General features: G+C 43.2%; 1 protein-coding gene across 2 annotated transcripts in view; it reads right to left on the bottom strand.

Moving 5' to 3' along the window:
* SPECC1 (sperm antigen with calponin homology and coiled-coil domains 1) overlaps positions 1-16860 on the bottom strand; it is a 956149-nt gene that overhangs the window by 84174 nt on the left and 855115 nt on the right. For both annotated transcript variants that reach the window (XM_069226282.1, XM_069226283.1), the window contains 2 exons: positions 11408-11524; positions 1208-1267 (listed from right to left, as the gene is read on the bottom strand). In XM_069226282.1, coding sequence (XP_069082383.1) covers positions 1208-1267; positions 11408-11524 — 177 coding nt within the window. The remainder of the gene's footprint in view (positions 1-1207; positions 1268-11407; positions 11525-16860) is intronic.

Raw genomic sequence — 16860 nt, 5'->3', positions numbered from 1 at the left:
ATGCTGCCATCTAAAGCATGCTGGAGCCTCCCCTTCTCTTTGGGGACGGCATTTTGGAAACACTTGTATCACTTTTAAATGACATCTTTCCCATTTCCCATTCTGAAAATCAAAATCACAGCGTCCGCTTAAACACTCTTTGGTGGAGGGCCCCTTTCTTTGTAACTCCATGGCAATGCTATCAGTGCACTCGCTGATCCGATCAATCTCAGACTGGACACCCATTTCTGGTCCTTCATGGAGAACAGCCCTCACTCAGGTTTAGGCCTTGCCTGGTGCCCACAGTAGGGAAGCGCAGTGGCTGCCAACAACTTTGGGGGGAGGGGGGGAAATGGGGGGCGGGACACACACACTCACTCATTCTTTCACACTCAGACACGCACGCACATCCATTAACAACACTCATACCATTCAAACATCCACACACGCACCAAACATTCATTTAAAAAGATCGCACACACTCATTCTTTCACACACACACGAACTCACCCACGCACATCCATTAACAACACTCATAACACTCAAACATGCACGCGCGCACCATTCAATTTAAAACATCACACACATATACACACACACACACACAATTACCTTCAGCCTCCAGGTCCCAGGAGGGTTGGGACTGCTGCCTTCCCTCACTGGCTGACCTTGGGTCAGCTAGGGAAGGCAGCAGTCCCAGCCTCGTCACAGAGTGGGATGGTGTCAGTGAGACTGCTGACCCCACCCTACTCTGTGACGAGGTGTCACTGATTGACACTCGCCCTGGGCGCTTCAGGGCTTAAACCTGAAGCGCCCAGGGAGAGTGTCAATTGGTGACGCTTTCTTCGTCACCCAGGGGAGGGCCTCGAGGAACCTTTGCTGAGCAGAGGAGGCCACGCCCATAGGAGCTGTGACCTTCTCAGCCCAGCAAAGCTCAGCTCACGCAGCCAGGAGTCTGCGCAAATTGCACGTCTGCTCCTGGCTGCTTGAGCTGAACATGGAGAGTGTCTGTCAGGCTGACCTTTGTTCAGCCTGACAGACACTCTTCATGAGGGGCAAAAGGTGGGGGAGGGTGGCCCCTCCACCCTAAAGGACGAGCCGCCACTGGGGAAGCACTATTTACACAGGTCATGCTGCTTCATGAACATGCTGGGGCACTTGTAAAAGCAATGATTTTGCCCATGAGGGACACGTGTTCTCCTCGCTTGCTCCTAGCAGTTGTACTCACCAGGCTGGGTTTGATGCCCACACTTTCAGCAGCCTGGAACGCCAGCAGAAGATTCCTCCTCTGTAGGAAAAGAAGAAAACCCTTTCAGCAATTATAATTCACTTCCTCTCAGCTCCCACAATGACCTCTTCAGCCAAATGCTCATTTACATTCCTCTCCCATATGTCACTTCAATGTCCTGCATCCCACGTGCCCTTTCATTTTCTCCTGTCTTCGGTTTTCCCTAATTCCCACTGTAACCAATGATATCATTATTTTCTTCTGCGACTGACCCCGCAGTGTCCAGCCCAACCAAACGCTGCATCCAGCTCGACACTTTACCTAGTGAAATACATTTTGAGGAGAATGCGAGACAGGGTAATTGACAGGTGGTGGCAGGGACAGAAAATGGGGAGGGGTTGTAACACATTCCCTTACTTTCAGGGGTTCTCTTCCTCAGTCAGACATAATGAAGGCGGCTGTTTGGCCTTTAGGCCTCAGTTCCACACTTGTGGTCCCTCTCTGGTTTTTTAGTTGACCTCTTTGGAAGTTTCATTCATGGCCTACACCTCTTTTCTCTCTCTATGAAGGTCAGTCTCGTTTTCTTTCTCTCTCACGCTCTCTCTCTCTCACGCTCTCTCTCTGAAGCTTCAGTTCCAGGTCCTCTCTTTCTGTCATGTGCTGTTTTCCTTCTGTCTCGTCAGGCCAAGGCTCATGCTCCTTGTCAGCATGAAAGAACCGGACAAATGTTCAGGGCTATTAAGTGTGCATTTGACGAGTGAAACCCTGGCTCTTGTATTCCTGAGTCCCTGCCCATCAACTAGGTCTCAAGCAAGATGCCAACTAGAAAGCTCAGTCTTCAGGAGTTTTCTGAAATGCAGGTTGTCAAGTCCTGCCTTCAGACAGTTCGTTCAAGGAGCTCCGAATACTGTGAGCACAGTGATCTGCGTTTATGCTTATGCCATTAGTAGGCCTCTTTGAAAACTTAATCTTGCATTCGTAGTAGTTGCTCTGTGGTTGGTGCCATTTGCAATCTATTTTACAATAATCTAGCCACTCCATCACTCATCCTTCATCAGCTCCACCCGATGAATGGCTTTGATGTAAATTAATTAATGGGAAAACGAAAACTGAGCACCCGCATTAGAGGCAAACAATGCATGGAAAACCTACCTTAAGGAACAACAATTTTGAGGAAATACACAAATAAATAAAAAATATATATATATTTTGAAGGAAAAACAAAAACACACACACACACACATATTACCTACTGGTGCTTGCCAGTGGGTATAGTTAGAACCATGTTTCCATAGAAAAATGCTTGCCTATATCTATGGCAACATTTGATGAATCTTCAAGAAATTTCCCCCCCAAAGAAGTGTGCCAGCAATTCTTCTTCGGGGGGCCAAGAAAAAAAAAAAGGGGGGCAAAAAGCATGCGTTTACTTTGTTAATTCCCATAGAAGTTCTGAACACGACTACAGCCCAAACTGCTGGAAGGAATTACATCAAATTTGGCAGAAAGGTAGCTTTCGGGAAATGCAGATTACGCTTTTTGTTATTTGGAGTAAATTTGTTCAGAACTTTAAAGAGAAATTAAAGGAAAACCAAATTTGCACATATAAGATTGCAGACCCATTGCAACGTTTTCACGATTAATGTGGCAAATGTGCGAATGAGCGCCTCAACAAGAATGCTGTGATTGGCTGAGAGCAATCTTGCCAAAAAGTTGCATCTGCCATTCTAGGTAACTGAACACGATCCTCTGGGATGAAAAATAAAATGAAAGGTGGCATAAGGGATCAGGATAGAAGGACCCTGACCCCATGGCTGTAATATAGGGGTCTTTAAGGGGAAATTATGACCTTAACATTTTTTTTTCCCCACAATGTGCGATATTCGTGAATACGTCATGATTCTCAGCGTGGCCCTCCTGTGTAACGTTGCTCCAAATTTGCGAATATCGGCAAAAAAGACATTCACAGACTCCTTCATACACTAATTCATTGACTCATAGTAGCACTCAGACACTCATGCAGCTACTGACAGAGCCACCCAGACACACACACCCACTAACAGACCCACACAGACACTCATGCACCCACTCAAACCCTTATGCACCCACTCACAGACCTACTCAGACCATCGCACATCCACTCACAGACCCACTCAGACCCTCATGTACCCACTCAGACTTACACAGACCCTCACGCACCCAATCACAGACCCAACTCAGACCCTCACACAACCACTCAGACACTGACGCACCCACTCACAGACCCACTCAGATGTCACACATCCACTCACAGAACCACTCAGACATTCACGCACCCACTCACACACCCAGAGACACCCTCTCACACCTATTCTCACACCCAGAGAGACAGACCCTTTGGCCATGCATGGCGGGTGTTGGGTGGTTATAGTGGGTGATTACAGGTCAGGCCTGCCGCCAACCCCTGCCTCACAGGGCTGAAGGCCCTACACGGTGTGGGGTTGGGTGGTTATAGGGGTTTGGGTCATCATAGGGAGCTGGCCACAGGGCTTGGCTGCAGGCCCTCCAGCCAACACTCACCGCAGTGAGTGGTTGGGTGGTTATAGGGGGTTGGCCGTAGGGCATGGCGACAGGCCAGGCCCTGCAGCCTACTCCCGCTGTGCACAGCCAAAGGCTATGCACAGCAGCAGTTGGATTAACGTGTAGTTATTCAAATTACTTTACGTTAAAAAAAACATAGAAATTCACTGAAAGAAACAAAGGTTACAGGGACATTATAGTTAGGAAACAGAATTAAAAAACACTGAAATTTACTTAAAAAAAAACAAAGGTTAAAGGGACATTGTAGTTAGGTTCTGAATTTACTCGTACAAAACCACAGAAATTGAGCAGTTATAGTTAGAGCTATTTCAAGTAACTATAACTCGCGCCATAAGGTAACTAAAACTTGTGCCCTGGCCATGAACTGCTAATTACTCCAGGTATTACTGCAAGCCTGACAACATTTATAAAGTCATTAAAACTATCAATGAAGCATTAGCAGCCAAATTAATGAAAAAAAACTGTGCCTGGTGGGAGTGTAAGTTATAGTTACCTTAGGGCGCGAGTTGTACTTACCTGAAATAACTAACGATAACTGCTGAATTTCTAAGGTTTCGTACGCACAAATTCAAACCCTAATTTAACGTCCCTGTAATATATATACATATACACACACAAACATATCCCTTCAGGCACAGAGTGAGGCATAAATTATGCAAAAGAGAAGAGAGAATTCTGGGTAGTTCCCAGGTTTAGGGGGACAGCAGCTCCAGTATAGTGCACCCTACCACACCAGTGACACTCTAGATTTGCTCGCCTCAAATGACTGCTTTTCTAGCAAAGTTTTTGAGCATAGGTGTAGCACAGTGCCATCCAAAAAAACTCAATATACACACCTCTTTTTCATGATTAATGGCATTTAAAAAAAATAATCATGCAAAAAGAAATTTGGGAAAAAGGCATTGTATGAATTGGCTTCTAAGACATGGTAAATGCCATTCTTCTGGAAAATTTGGTGAAATAGTTTAGGTGAAATGGTTTCTCAGTAATGATATTCTATGAAACTGTTTTTCTGCGAAATCACATACAACTGCGTGGCTTATTGGGTTGAAATGATTTCACGAGCACAGACAGGTTACCATGCTCGGCTACTGTACTGATTTGAAAAGCAAAAGAGAGATCAGAGTCAAATGTAATCCCAAGACCTCTCACTTTCTGTGAAGGGATAGGGCGATTCTAGAAAGAAGAGTCAGTGGAAATGAAACACATCAAATCCTGCCCTGCCACCATTGGGACCTTCGTTTTTGCTCAGTACTTCCTCAGTCACTCTGCTTTCACAGCCTCCAGTGAGTAATCCATGAAAAGAAACCTGCTCGCTTTATGTGTGCATTGCAAGCAACAACAATTTTGTTTTGATAGTACCATAATGGGATCTCATAATTATCATTTGTGGATGTGTCCCAGAAAGATTGTCCTCTATTTGATTGGATAAATGATGAAGAAAGGTAGAAACAGTAGTCAACTTGTGCCTAAAAATATACACCACCGTCATACTCTTACCTCAAAATATGCCACATTCAATGGAGGATGAAGTGTGACAAAAAAGACCCCATTCAACAACAAGAAGTGTTAGAAGACTTCCCGTTACCTAAATTTGTTGCACCCTCCATACCTCTGGGACCTGTCCGTCTTAAGTATGTTTTATGTTATGGAGATTTTACGAGTGGCTTTGGAACACTTAATGGCATGAATAATTTGCGGTGACTGAACAACTTGTACACTGCTGCAGACTTAATGGAAATATTAGATTTGTTCAAAATTGCACCCCTCCCATTTTCTCCCCCAGGGGCGCATATTAGATTTAATTTTTATGAAGCTTTTCAGTTGCTTAGGGTACGCGCCTTCCGGCAGCTCCGGATTAATAATTAAAGGTCTCTGTACTTGGACTAAAGAAAATTAGAGGAACAGTAGAAGTGGATTTAATATTAAAAACAATGATCAGCCTCCACGTGCCTGATGTACAACTGCATTACATATAGGCCACTATTTTTTCCAAGACAGACCACACAGCTAATGGTCGGTGACCTCCATCCAAACTCTGAGGGCTTATGTTAAGTTGAGCGATGTTTGCCTCATGAAAGCCTAACCCTCTCAACTAGAAGTAATAGGATTGGATGAATTGGATACTACAATGACGTCAGAGAAAACTTCTCTCTTTTTGATACATTTGAAAAGGATCACATGACCACAGGCAGACCTGGACCAGGGGCCATTTTCTTGAGGCACATTGCACTTTTGCAAATCAAGGACAGTTTGCAGTTCAGCGGCTCCTACTGCAGTGGAAGGAAGACAGGAAGGGAGTGTAGGGGACACAAGCAAGTAAAGCCAGGTGACTACAATGTTCTGAACTTATTCTTGGAAAGAGAAAAATAAAAAAAGCCAGTTCAACATGTCCAATGTTTGCTACAGGTCAAGTTTCAGTGTAGTTCTGTCAATGTTGTCTAGAAGGAAAATCTTTCTACTGCCATTCTCACCAGTACCCAAACGAAACTCTTTTATTTACCTATTTTTATGATCTGCTCCCTGACATACGCATTTCTGTTCAGAGGTGAAAATGACAAACCTTGGACGAAGGGACTGATCAATTTACAAACCATCATTTTTTGCAACTCAGAGAATAAGAACATCAGCATCGTAAGCCAGAGCAATTAGATGTTTGCAGAGTCCCCAGGCCTCTTCTCTATGTAAACCCTGGCTCTGAGATCTATAGCTATCTATAGCTATTGCATCTCCTTTCCCCTCTAAGCCCTCCATTGGTTTTAATTTTCTGCAAGATGGCTCCTTAGGTCCATTGAGTTGTGGATGGGAGAACCTTCCCCCCACCACTGCTGGTCTCAACAGCAGCAGCTCCTCGGGCACTCGTCTAAGGAGGCTAGTGGTGACTCCAATCCCCAACAGCAGCCCGGCTCTTATCCACAGCGCTGCCTCCATCACTGCTGAGCCGTGGTGCCATTTTAGGCTGCACCACTCGGCACCTCCTTGTGGCTCGCTTTTCTCCCTGGCTCCTGCAACTAACATGCAGAAAGTGAAAGTACTCATGGTTGATTCCAGGCCTCTAACTTATTTTTTTCTGTAGCGCTGTAATCCGGCAAGGTCCAGGTGTTGCGATGTGAGCAGATTGGGTTCAGCCTGAGAGTTGACTCACTTGCATCAGCATGTTGCCTTGCTAGGCCACACCCCTACAGTACAATGGATGACGTGTCAGGCCGGACTACTACAATCTACTTTGATCTGCAGTGTCAATTAATTGATTTTAGATGGATTCACTCTTTTCCTATTTGGCCTTTCGTGCAAATTATCCACTTCATTGTGTTGGATTTCTCTTCGGCCTTCTGCTGTTCACAAAACAACAAGACTGATGTCTTCCGAAGGTTAATCTGTCCCCTCACCTGATATTTTCAGGGACATTTAACATTTGTATGCTTAACCATAGACAGTCTAAAAACATTACAAGCTGCACAGTCTTTAGTGTAGACAGGAATGGCTCATGTCAGTCGGGTTCCACCTTCTCTAAGGGCTTAGAAAACTCTGAATTTAACTACACAGCAGGAAACAGCACACGCTAGCAAACTATACTGGAGTCCTTAAGAGTGATGGACTATATACCGAGTATCTAGAGAGTGTTACCAAAGCAGAAGACTGTGGTATTGCTTCTGACAGAACAATGACTTCCTTCTTAAAGCTGCCCTAGCTGTGGGTGCACCACTCAAACTACGGCCAAAGGTCATTGTATCAAAGCTACCCTGTCAAGTGCTCCTTCAGCACTGACATCAATCAGGATTTTGACTGTATTTGCCTCAGTTACGATCTTTGAGACTGAGCTTTGTACATCACAGTTCTAGACTATTTTGAAAATATGAGAAAATTATTTGGTTCACAAATCATGAGTGAAAATCCCCTAAAAGTTTACATAGTTGGTTACACCAGTCATTTTAAACAATCTTTCTTCTTTTTCAATCGTCATACCACTGTAGGGAGAAGAGATCGAGGGGGGCTGTAGCAAGACTTCTGACTGTCTGCAGTATTTGCTAAACAATCCTTAAGGAGAATAATTTGCTAATGTCACCAACACGCATGATGAGATCCAACAAATAACCAAATACATGAACCTTTCCCCACAGCAGATTCTGGAAAAACCACAACTATTATATTGAGAGCTTGTTTAATGGTTTCCTAGCACGAACTTTGACACTGTACAGCGTTTAACTGCCTTTTGGCTAAGACCAGCATAAAGTCTAGGAGTAAGATGAGAGAAAGCTGGGTTGTGGATGGTTAATGTATTGTGATATAGTGTTCTTTAGGTTTAACTATGGTTTATTTTGCAGCTGACACACATACTATAGCCTACACCCTCAGGTCCACGAGGAACTTGTGAAAAATACATTAGCACAACATTTAAGAACAGTGAACTACCCCTTCCCTACCCCCTACCCCCTCCTGGTTATCAAATGCATTCTGAAACTTTCAAGGGTGCTTCTTTCACTTCTATTTGAAGGTCGCATGGATGGCCTGTGGAGACAAAGGCATTGAAGGGGTATATAGGACCACTGCCACAGGAGTAAATGGGTCACTCAATTGGGGGTAAACCTTATTGCCTTAAGGTACTGTTAGGTAGTAAGTTCCCTGTAATAATGGGCAAGAATTTGGATGAATGGGTTCCAGCTCACTTCATCAGTTTGTATTCTATTGCTAGAGCTATCTTTCCATGGACAATGACTCCCAAATCCTAGCTACCCAAGAAGAAAATATAGGTGGCATGGCCTCCACAGTATTAGCAGATATTGTATCATGGCTACTAAAGCCATAGCCAGATGTTTGCTCCTGAGTGACTTGGGTGATCACTGAGATGCATATGGTCTGCCCAACAGTATGATACCTGAATCTCTAGGGATCTAAGTTCTGTCAAGCTCACTGAGTACCTCATCCTAAAATCTGGCTAGCTTGAGGCAGTGCCACAAAAGATGTAATAAGGTACTCTGTGCACGGCAATTATCTAACATCTATCTTACTCTGATGTGTTCCATTTCCCAGTCTTCTCAGGGGTTCAATCCCAATAAGTCAGGATATTGCACTGTGCTTCACGTTGTCACACATCAATGCAAATGTGGCGGTCCTATTACAGAGTTTCCCTTATTTTGTATGCGTCGTCTCTTGGCCAAGTTCTTCTCCCCATAATTTTTGGGCTGAAGTTTTGTCATCTTGTGGGGGGTGCTTAAGAAATCAATAAAAAGATGGAAATCAAGGCCTTGTCATGTGGTCCATACTTTAGACACGTTTTAGACCAATAAGCATTCTTGAGGCTCCATCTTTCATTGATCAGTAAGGCACCATGTGAAGGAGTTGGGAATGTACAAACTTATCTCTCCGGGAAACCGAATTACCATCTAATATCTTTAAAAGATCTTCAAAAAATAATTTGGGGTTCGGGAAAAGGGAGCATGTAGTGTTATTTAAAGAAGTGGGCCAACCATTTCTAAATTGGAGCATTGTTGTGGTGGTTCTATTTGATAAAGGGATGTTGTTAATGATCCTGGATAGAGAGGTGGAAAAGGCCTGCTTTCTTAAATTTTATTTTTTACACTTCTTCGTATGCTGTCTGATGGTGCCCGGGCTGCGGTTGTGCTGAGATCCACCAGAAATGGCAAGCTTGTCTGCAAGATAAGCAGGGTGTGCTGGTCATGATTACTTTGTAAATGATGCAGCTGGTTTTGAAGATGGTCTGGCACGCAAGGGGAACCAACGGAGTTCCTTAATGTGAGAGTGATCATATTTCTTCAGGCCACTCTCTGGTAGAAACAGTTCAATTTTCTTTAGAAGAGAGAGCTGGTACCAGGCTGTCTGTCTTTTTTTGGGGGGGGGCAGTGTGCTCTTTGACAGTGAGGTTGGTGTCCACATTGAATTTAAGTGATTTGGCATTCATTGAAGATTTGAGTCTGAAACGACAAAGTTCATGACACTAAGCCAGGTTTGTACTGTTCTTTCCAAATAAAAGGAAATTTTCATTGAGTTGAACTTCTGGTAGGGGCTGGCAATCCAGGTATGGATAATGTGCAAGCAGTGTTTGAGGTGTTGAATGTCTGAAGCAGAGGAGACTTTCAAGTTGAGTTGTGTATCATTGGCACATCGGTGAATCTCAATGTTGTTATCTGTGAATAGTGCACCAAGCAGCTCAATGTATAAGTTTAAGATGACAGGAGAATGAATGGAGCCCTGTGGGACTCTACAGGTCATAGGGATCTTTTGTGGTCTGGACATGCACATGTGAACAGACTGATGTTGGTTGGAAAAGTAAGAGGAAAACCAGTGAAGGACATTGCAAGTGCATCCCATTCAAGACTCCATGGTGCATATGAAGGTGGGATGGTCAACTGCGTTGAAGGCAGCTGAGAGGTCCAGCAATATCGGAAGGGGTCAACTTCATCTGTGTTCAAGAGGGCAACCACTATGATGTGGAAGGTAGAGCTTTCTGTGCTGCAGAGTGATCCAAAGCCAGACTGGTTGTCGTGCAGGACATGGTTAGTATTGATGTGGTCTTGCAGTTGAACATAAACTGCTTTTAATAACCTTGTTGATGAATGGTATGTGAGTGATGGGCTGATACTTGGAGGCCATTGTGGTCTAGTGTAGGTTTTTCATGAGTGGGAGAATCTGGTCTGTCTTCAGAGTTTCTGGGAAGATGCCTTGAGGATGGGAAGCATTCACAATGGGAAACAGGTGCAAGAGAGCATCTCCAGAAAGAGCTTTAATGAAGGACAAAGTTCAGACATCATCTTCATAAGAAGTGCCAGTTGATGAAAGGATGGACTGTAGGTTGGATGAATAGTTGGATTGGCAGATGAATGGATAAGTGGATGCAAGGATGAAAACAAGATTGAAGAGATGAATGAAGGAAAAGTGAAAGGGTGGATGGATGAATTGATGTATGGCGAGAACGGCCAGTAGATAGATGGAATGGTGAAAGAATGGACAAGTGAAAGGGTTGACGGATGGGTGAAATGATGGATATGAACTAAAAAGATGGATTTATGGAAGGGTGAAAGGATAGAAGATTGAAAACATGAAATGACAGATGAATGGATAGAAAACACTTACAAGACACAGGCTCAAAAGGTATAAGTAGTTAATTCTGCAATGGGAGTGAAGAATGGATTAAACAAATGGACCAACCTGGGAGGGGTGACCTGCTAGCATAACTCCAATCCTGATCTCAGATTTTCCCCATGCAAATCCAGCAGCATAAAAGTTCCACGTGCAAAATACATCCATCAAAATACTCAACCATCTCATTTCAAGTGCTATGTAGAACAAACAATTTCGTATTAAACACCTGCATTTTAAGAGGTACTTGCTGAACTTTCATGTCCTATGTAACCAAACACATTGCCTTACATATAGATCAGCATTGCTGCTGCAGGCCAGAATCTGTAGGTCAGAAGTGACGTCAGCACAACAGATAAGATGTACTCCTTGCAGTAATATGATTAAGAACCTTACCTTGCAGGCTGTGACTCCTTTGGAGAATCGGGTGTCAAACTTGATGAAAGGCAGGAATCCCCTCAGGGTTCCAACAGAAAAACAAGCAAAGCAAATCTAATGTTCTAGTCTGTGACATGGCCAACTCACCTTATCCTGGCTGTTGAGATCTTGGTATGGGATGTGTGCAGGCAAGTAGCTGTGAAGGATGGCACAGAAGGCTAGGCCATCGCTCCAGCTGCTGCTGAAATTGGTAATATCGATATTCTGCAAATACAGGAGACAAGAGGTATACATGGAATCATTAATGAATTGTATGAATCGCACGCTGTATTTATCTATGGTTTCTAACCCTAAAAAAATATATTATACAAATTTCCCGAACCATGAATTCAGTGCTGAATACCTATCTGCAAAGTCAGCAAACAAGCATCTCCTTGGAAAAAAACACCAATCCTTATTTGACAAGTGAGACAGTATTGTCACCAGGTTGGCCGGTTTTAAGGCATTTCGTTGTTTTATTATTTCATCTGTTTTCCTATATTCTTTCACTCTATTAGCGTTTTCCACTTTTATTTTTCTGTCTTAAAAAATAAGGTTACTCAACTGTATGTTTGTATTTAATCAAGAACGGTGGATGAGGCCTGAAATGTAATTCTTCGAGGTAAAATAATTTTTCATTCCTAAAAGAAATGTTGTGGAAGTGACATCTGAGAGACACATCTGTAGCGACCACATGTAACCCTTTCAGCTTTGTCACCAGAAATAATTCCCCCATAATCTATTTTACGAGAGACAATTACTCCATCAGCTCAATCACACTTCTGTCAGTAATCGTGCAATTAATTTACACCCTCCATTATTTATTTAACTAGTAACCATGTCCTCGCAGGTTCTAGCAGCTTCATGTTTATTGAGCCCATTCAGTATCCGTAAATGTATATTTTCCAAACCAAAAAGAGCGTAAAAATGTATTTTCATTATATTAAAATGAATATTGTCCATGGAAAACTGAAGATAGTAAGTCCAGTTATTAATAGCTGTGTTACTTAAGAATTAGCTACATAACTTTGATTCTTCCTTCTTTGTCCCAGCAATTATGAAGCGAGGAGGGTCCACCTCCTCAAGACGGACACCCTCTGCAAAAACGATCTGCACTCCATACAGAATTCCTGAATTATGCTCTTGCTCCTGATAGGCACCATCCTTTCCCGCGTGGGCCCTAAAGGACAGGTCACCAGCGACACATCCTGCCAGCATCTAGGCCCCCATTCAGGATAGCTGATGACCTCTCAGTGGGTGGTGATGTAACCACTGGCCCGAGTAATGGAAGATTACCGGTTTGAGCATGGCACGGAACTCGGAAGGAGGTGAGGAGGTATTGGCCAGATTACAGTCAGGATGCACCAAAGGAGCATAACATCACCTCCAGTCATAGGGAGTAGATGTGGCCAAGTGGCAATGCTTGAAATCTTGGTCTCGGTTCAAAGTCCTGTGATTCTGGGCAAACAACTTAACTTCCCGGTGCCTAAAAATTTTTAACACCTGGTTCATGATTAAAGCTCTCTGATCAGTGCTTGCTTCACGGCAATGCGACTGGTGCTGCAGCACCGGGTGCCAAGCTTGCGAGGCTGTCCTTTGCATCACAGGCTGAGGTGAAATAAGAGAAATCTGCAGAGATCTTCCTGTGCCCGGCATTTTTCAAGTAAGAGCTGTATGATAACTCTGGTGCAGAAATGCATTTGATGGGGAGATTGGTGATTTGTCTAGTCAGTTTTGACTCATGATAAAGTAGCATAGAGGGTTAATGTTCTGGCTGCAAGGTGCAAGGTGTAACATACAGATCACATATTTTGTATTTTATATAGACAGCTCAGTGAATTACTGCTTTAGTCACAGAGATCTTTTTTTGTTAAGTGGAGTTCTTAAATTCAGTAGCGTAGCTTGGTCAGTAAGATTGGGGGGGCATGAAGTTCAGATTTCCCAACAATCACGCTGGCACGTAATGCTAAAATACCATACACTATAAGCAGGGTGCACAAGAGGGGCTCATGGGGCAGTGGTAAGGTAGAGGAATGCAGATTGGTAGGGGTAGGAAGTGAGAGAAAACACATTTTGTAAAATAACCAACTATTTTGAAGTCTTTCCAAAAAGAGAGGGAAAAAGGGTGCGTTTTTGACTGTGTATGCAAATGTTCCTGGTGAAATCCGACAGACACCTCACCATACCCAACTGAGAGCTCCTGTACCCAACAATTTATCAGAAAATACACTAGGGGGATGTAACAAGCCATACACACCCCTTGAAGATAGGCCCTAGCTTAAATTACAATCCTTCTACTATTTCTACTATAGAGCATTGAGCTATGAACTGGCATCAAGCCTGTGCATGCAAATTGAAAGCATAGGTTTAGAACCCTATTGTTTTTTCCTCAATTCTTTGTTATTCTACGAATGCTAAACAAGCTTACTTTAGGTACTAATACAATTGTATTAGTACGAGATCCACAATCATTGTGTTCATTGGGCAGATTTACTACCCATGTGTGCCTGGTTTGCATCACAGAAGTGAAACCTGGTGCAGTGTCGCTTGAGGATTCATTTCAAGCACAAATCCTGAACTGCAATAGATAGTATCCCTACAGTAACACAACGTAGCAGTATGCCGTGGGTGGTACATGAAAGTTCCCATTAATGCTAGGTGCATGGGTACATACATGTTGTCATGCACCTACCCATAGATTTGTCTCTAATTCCTATCCACCAATTTTTTTAGGAAAGAATTGCATAAACATATTCTGCCTCCTTGAGAAACATGGCTTTCCAAATTTGCACGTCTGCTGCACCATACAGCACACACATCAAATGGCAAAGTTAAACTTCGCCAAAGCATAACATTTTGTGCCAGAAAAGTATCCTTCCAGTATAAAACCTATGCTGGAAGGATACTCTCACTCATACACCCTTGCACCATGGTGAGTGTGTTGGTGCAAGGCAGCCTATGGTACACCAGCACTAGTGGAGAGAGCAAGAGTACCATATTTTGAAAGCTATTGTGCTGTTGTGCTCTCTCCTTTTCACACAACATAGCAACTTTGTTCACTAGACTGCATGAAAACTTCATAAATCTGCCTCTGTTTCTCCAAACCAAGCACTCGTAACACATAATTAGTATGTGTACTAATATGGATTACATGTGACTCCGTCACCTTGTAGCCCTCATTGGCTCAGGTAACATTTCCTATAAATTGATTTAGACACTTGTACAACTCTGCAACACATCTTCCCCCAATTAGGATTCCCACACAAGGTCCAGGCTACTATCGCTCTTGTACTGTTTAAAATGTATTATGCCATTGGCCTCTACCACGGATCAACCTTATCAACTATGAAAAGACTACAACAGATTTGGAACTCTGCTGCCATGCCGGACTATTCCTACATGTAAAGCCACAAGCCCACATCTCCCCTGCCTTGAGAGCCCTACATTGGTTGCCTGAAGATCCACTTCAAATCTGCTCTGTATCACCCATGAAGCAATACATGGAACAGGACCGCTTTCATCTGAAATAAAGTCACCAAATATATTCAACAAAAGAACCTCTGCTCAAGATTGGCACCTCGCCTCAATACCTCACCATACAAGAAGAAGACAATACATGGTACATCTTTCTCTGTTCAAGTGGCCAAACTATGGAAATCATTACCCTAAATATAAGATCCATGAATAACTATTTTATCTTCGGAAGACTACTCAAGAGTTGGCTCTTTCCTACATAACCATCATGGTCAAACAGCAATGAACAGCATATCCCTGTGTATGTAAACATTCATAATTTGATTATGTGTCTATATCTAGATTTGTGTATTTATTTGTACAAATAGGTATAATAACTATGCTTTTGAAAATATGTACATACTCTTTAAGCCTGCTTAACAAATGTATATATTACTTGTGGTCGAGAAAATAAGATATATATATATATATATATATATATATATATATGTAAATAATTCTATGCTTAACATGTTCATAGGTCATTGCATACTATGATCGCCCCATTCCCGTTCTACAGACTCTTCCTTCCTCCATCTCTCCTTTTGCTCATCCCAAACCTCATCTTACTAATATGATCTCCCAATTAATTAACACTTTCTAGATTTTTCCCTCTTCTATCCCACCATTATTCTATTTGAACCAACTAACAGACTCACAATGTCCACTGCTCAAATTCACTCATATTTCCCTGAACTAATCCACCACTAAACCTTTTGGGCTCCGAAATAGTGTGCTACTCACTGAAAAGTGCTTTGAAGCCTCGTCAAGGGTAGTAAGGGCTATAGAAATTCAATTACAATTTTTACCTATGTAAAGTGTTTGTGATTTGAAGCATCTCGAAGCTCTACATTGGGATGAATAGTGCTATAAAATAAGTAAATGTGAAAGAGGGGCTAAGGAGATATGAAGGGCATAATTGAAGGGTGGCAGTGAGGGAATCTGTAGAGAAAGAGGTAATTGTGGGGAAGGGTGCTAACAAAGGTTGCTGCACCAGGCACCACCGGGGCTAAACCGCAGCCCTGATGTCCTTAAGCCAAGTTTGCGCTACAGAAAACCGCATGTTTTTTTTTTTTTACAAAATCTCAAAGAAAAAAGAAGCACCTGAACATGAATACACTACTGTATGCTGTAACGCAGACACTGTGCGAAACACTCAAGCCGTCTAGAGCAGGGCCAGGAAACAAAGAAGGACAGTCACAGAAACGCACATCAAAATGGCAGCACCTCCAAATGAAGGCCAGAATGCTGCCATACCTCTAGACTGGGACTCCCAACCAGAGCAGATCATGACCAAGACACATAAGGGCAACCAATAAGTCAAGGAGACAAGAACAGTGTGCAAGATATACGCTGAGTGGTAGAAGACGACTGGTGAAGCTTCGAACCCACATGCAAAAAACAAGGGGCACAAAACAAAATAGAAGGTGTCGGTGGTAAATCAGCTGTTTAGGGCCTACATGTGTGCAGGGCTTGTCATGGGCAGGAGTAACATTCAGTAATTTATTGTGAGCACAAAATGCTTTTGCAGTGGGTGCCTATTCTAAGGAGGTAGATCTCCCTTAGTAAGGAATGGGACGAGCAAGAAGTGAAGATGCTAGTGCTGAGCAGGCTTGCATCTAAGTGAGCTTGGAACCGCGTCCTAGGACTAGCGCATGCGTGACAGAGGAAGCAATGCAAGTAGATACGCTCACTATGATGGATTTGATATCCAGTCCCTCAGAGGTCTAAAGTAACTGACTTCTAATTACATACAGATTCGAATAACACCAGGAAATACGTTATGACAGAAGGTGACAACCCAGGATTTTAATGTGCCACCGGTGTGTCATGTGCAGAAGCCTCAGCCTGCTGCCCAACAACTGAAGCCTGAACATGATTGGCTATTGCTAAGCAGAGGTCCCTCCCCTCAGAAGCATAACGCAGAACTGGCGGACCGTACACAGGTGGGACATACTGAAATAGCGCCCTGGCCCACCCACGCAGCACTGCTTTCTACGGCCCACATGCGTCTTTTAAGTACTACCAGGACTGGGCGGTAAAACACT

Source organism: Pleurodeles waltl, chromosome 3_1 (assembly GCF_031143425.1).
Source record: "Pleurodeles waltl isolate 20211129_DDA chromosome 3_1, aPleWal1.hap1.20221129, whole genome shotgun sequence".
NCBI lineage: Eukaryota > Metazoa > Chordata > Amphibia > Caudata > Salamandridae > Pleurodeles > Pleurodeles waltl.
The sequence above is the reverse complement of the archived record's forward strand: the minus strand, read 5'-3'. Positions and strand labels throughout refer to the sequence as shown.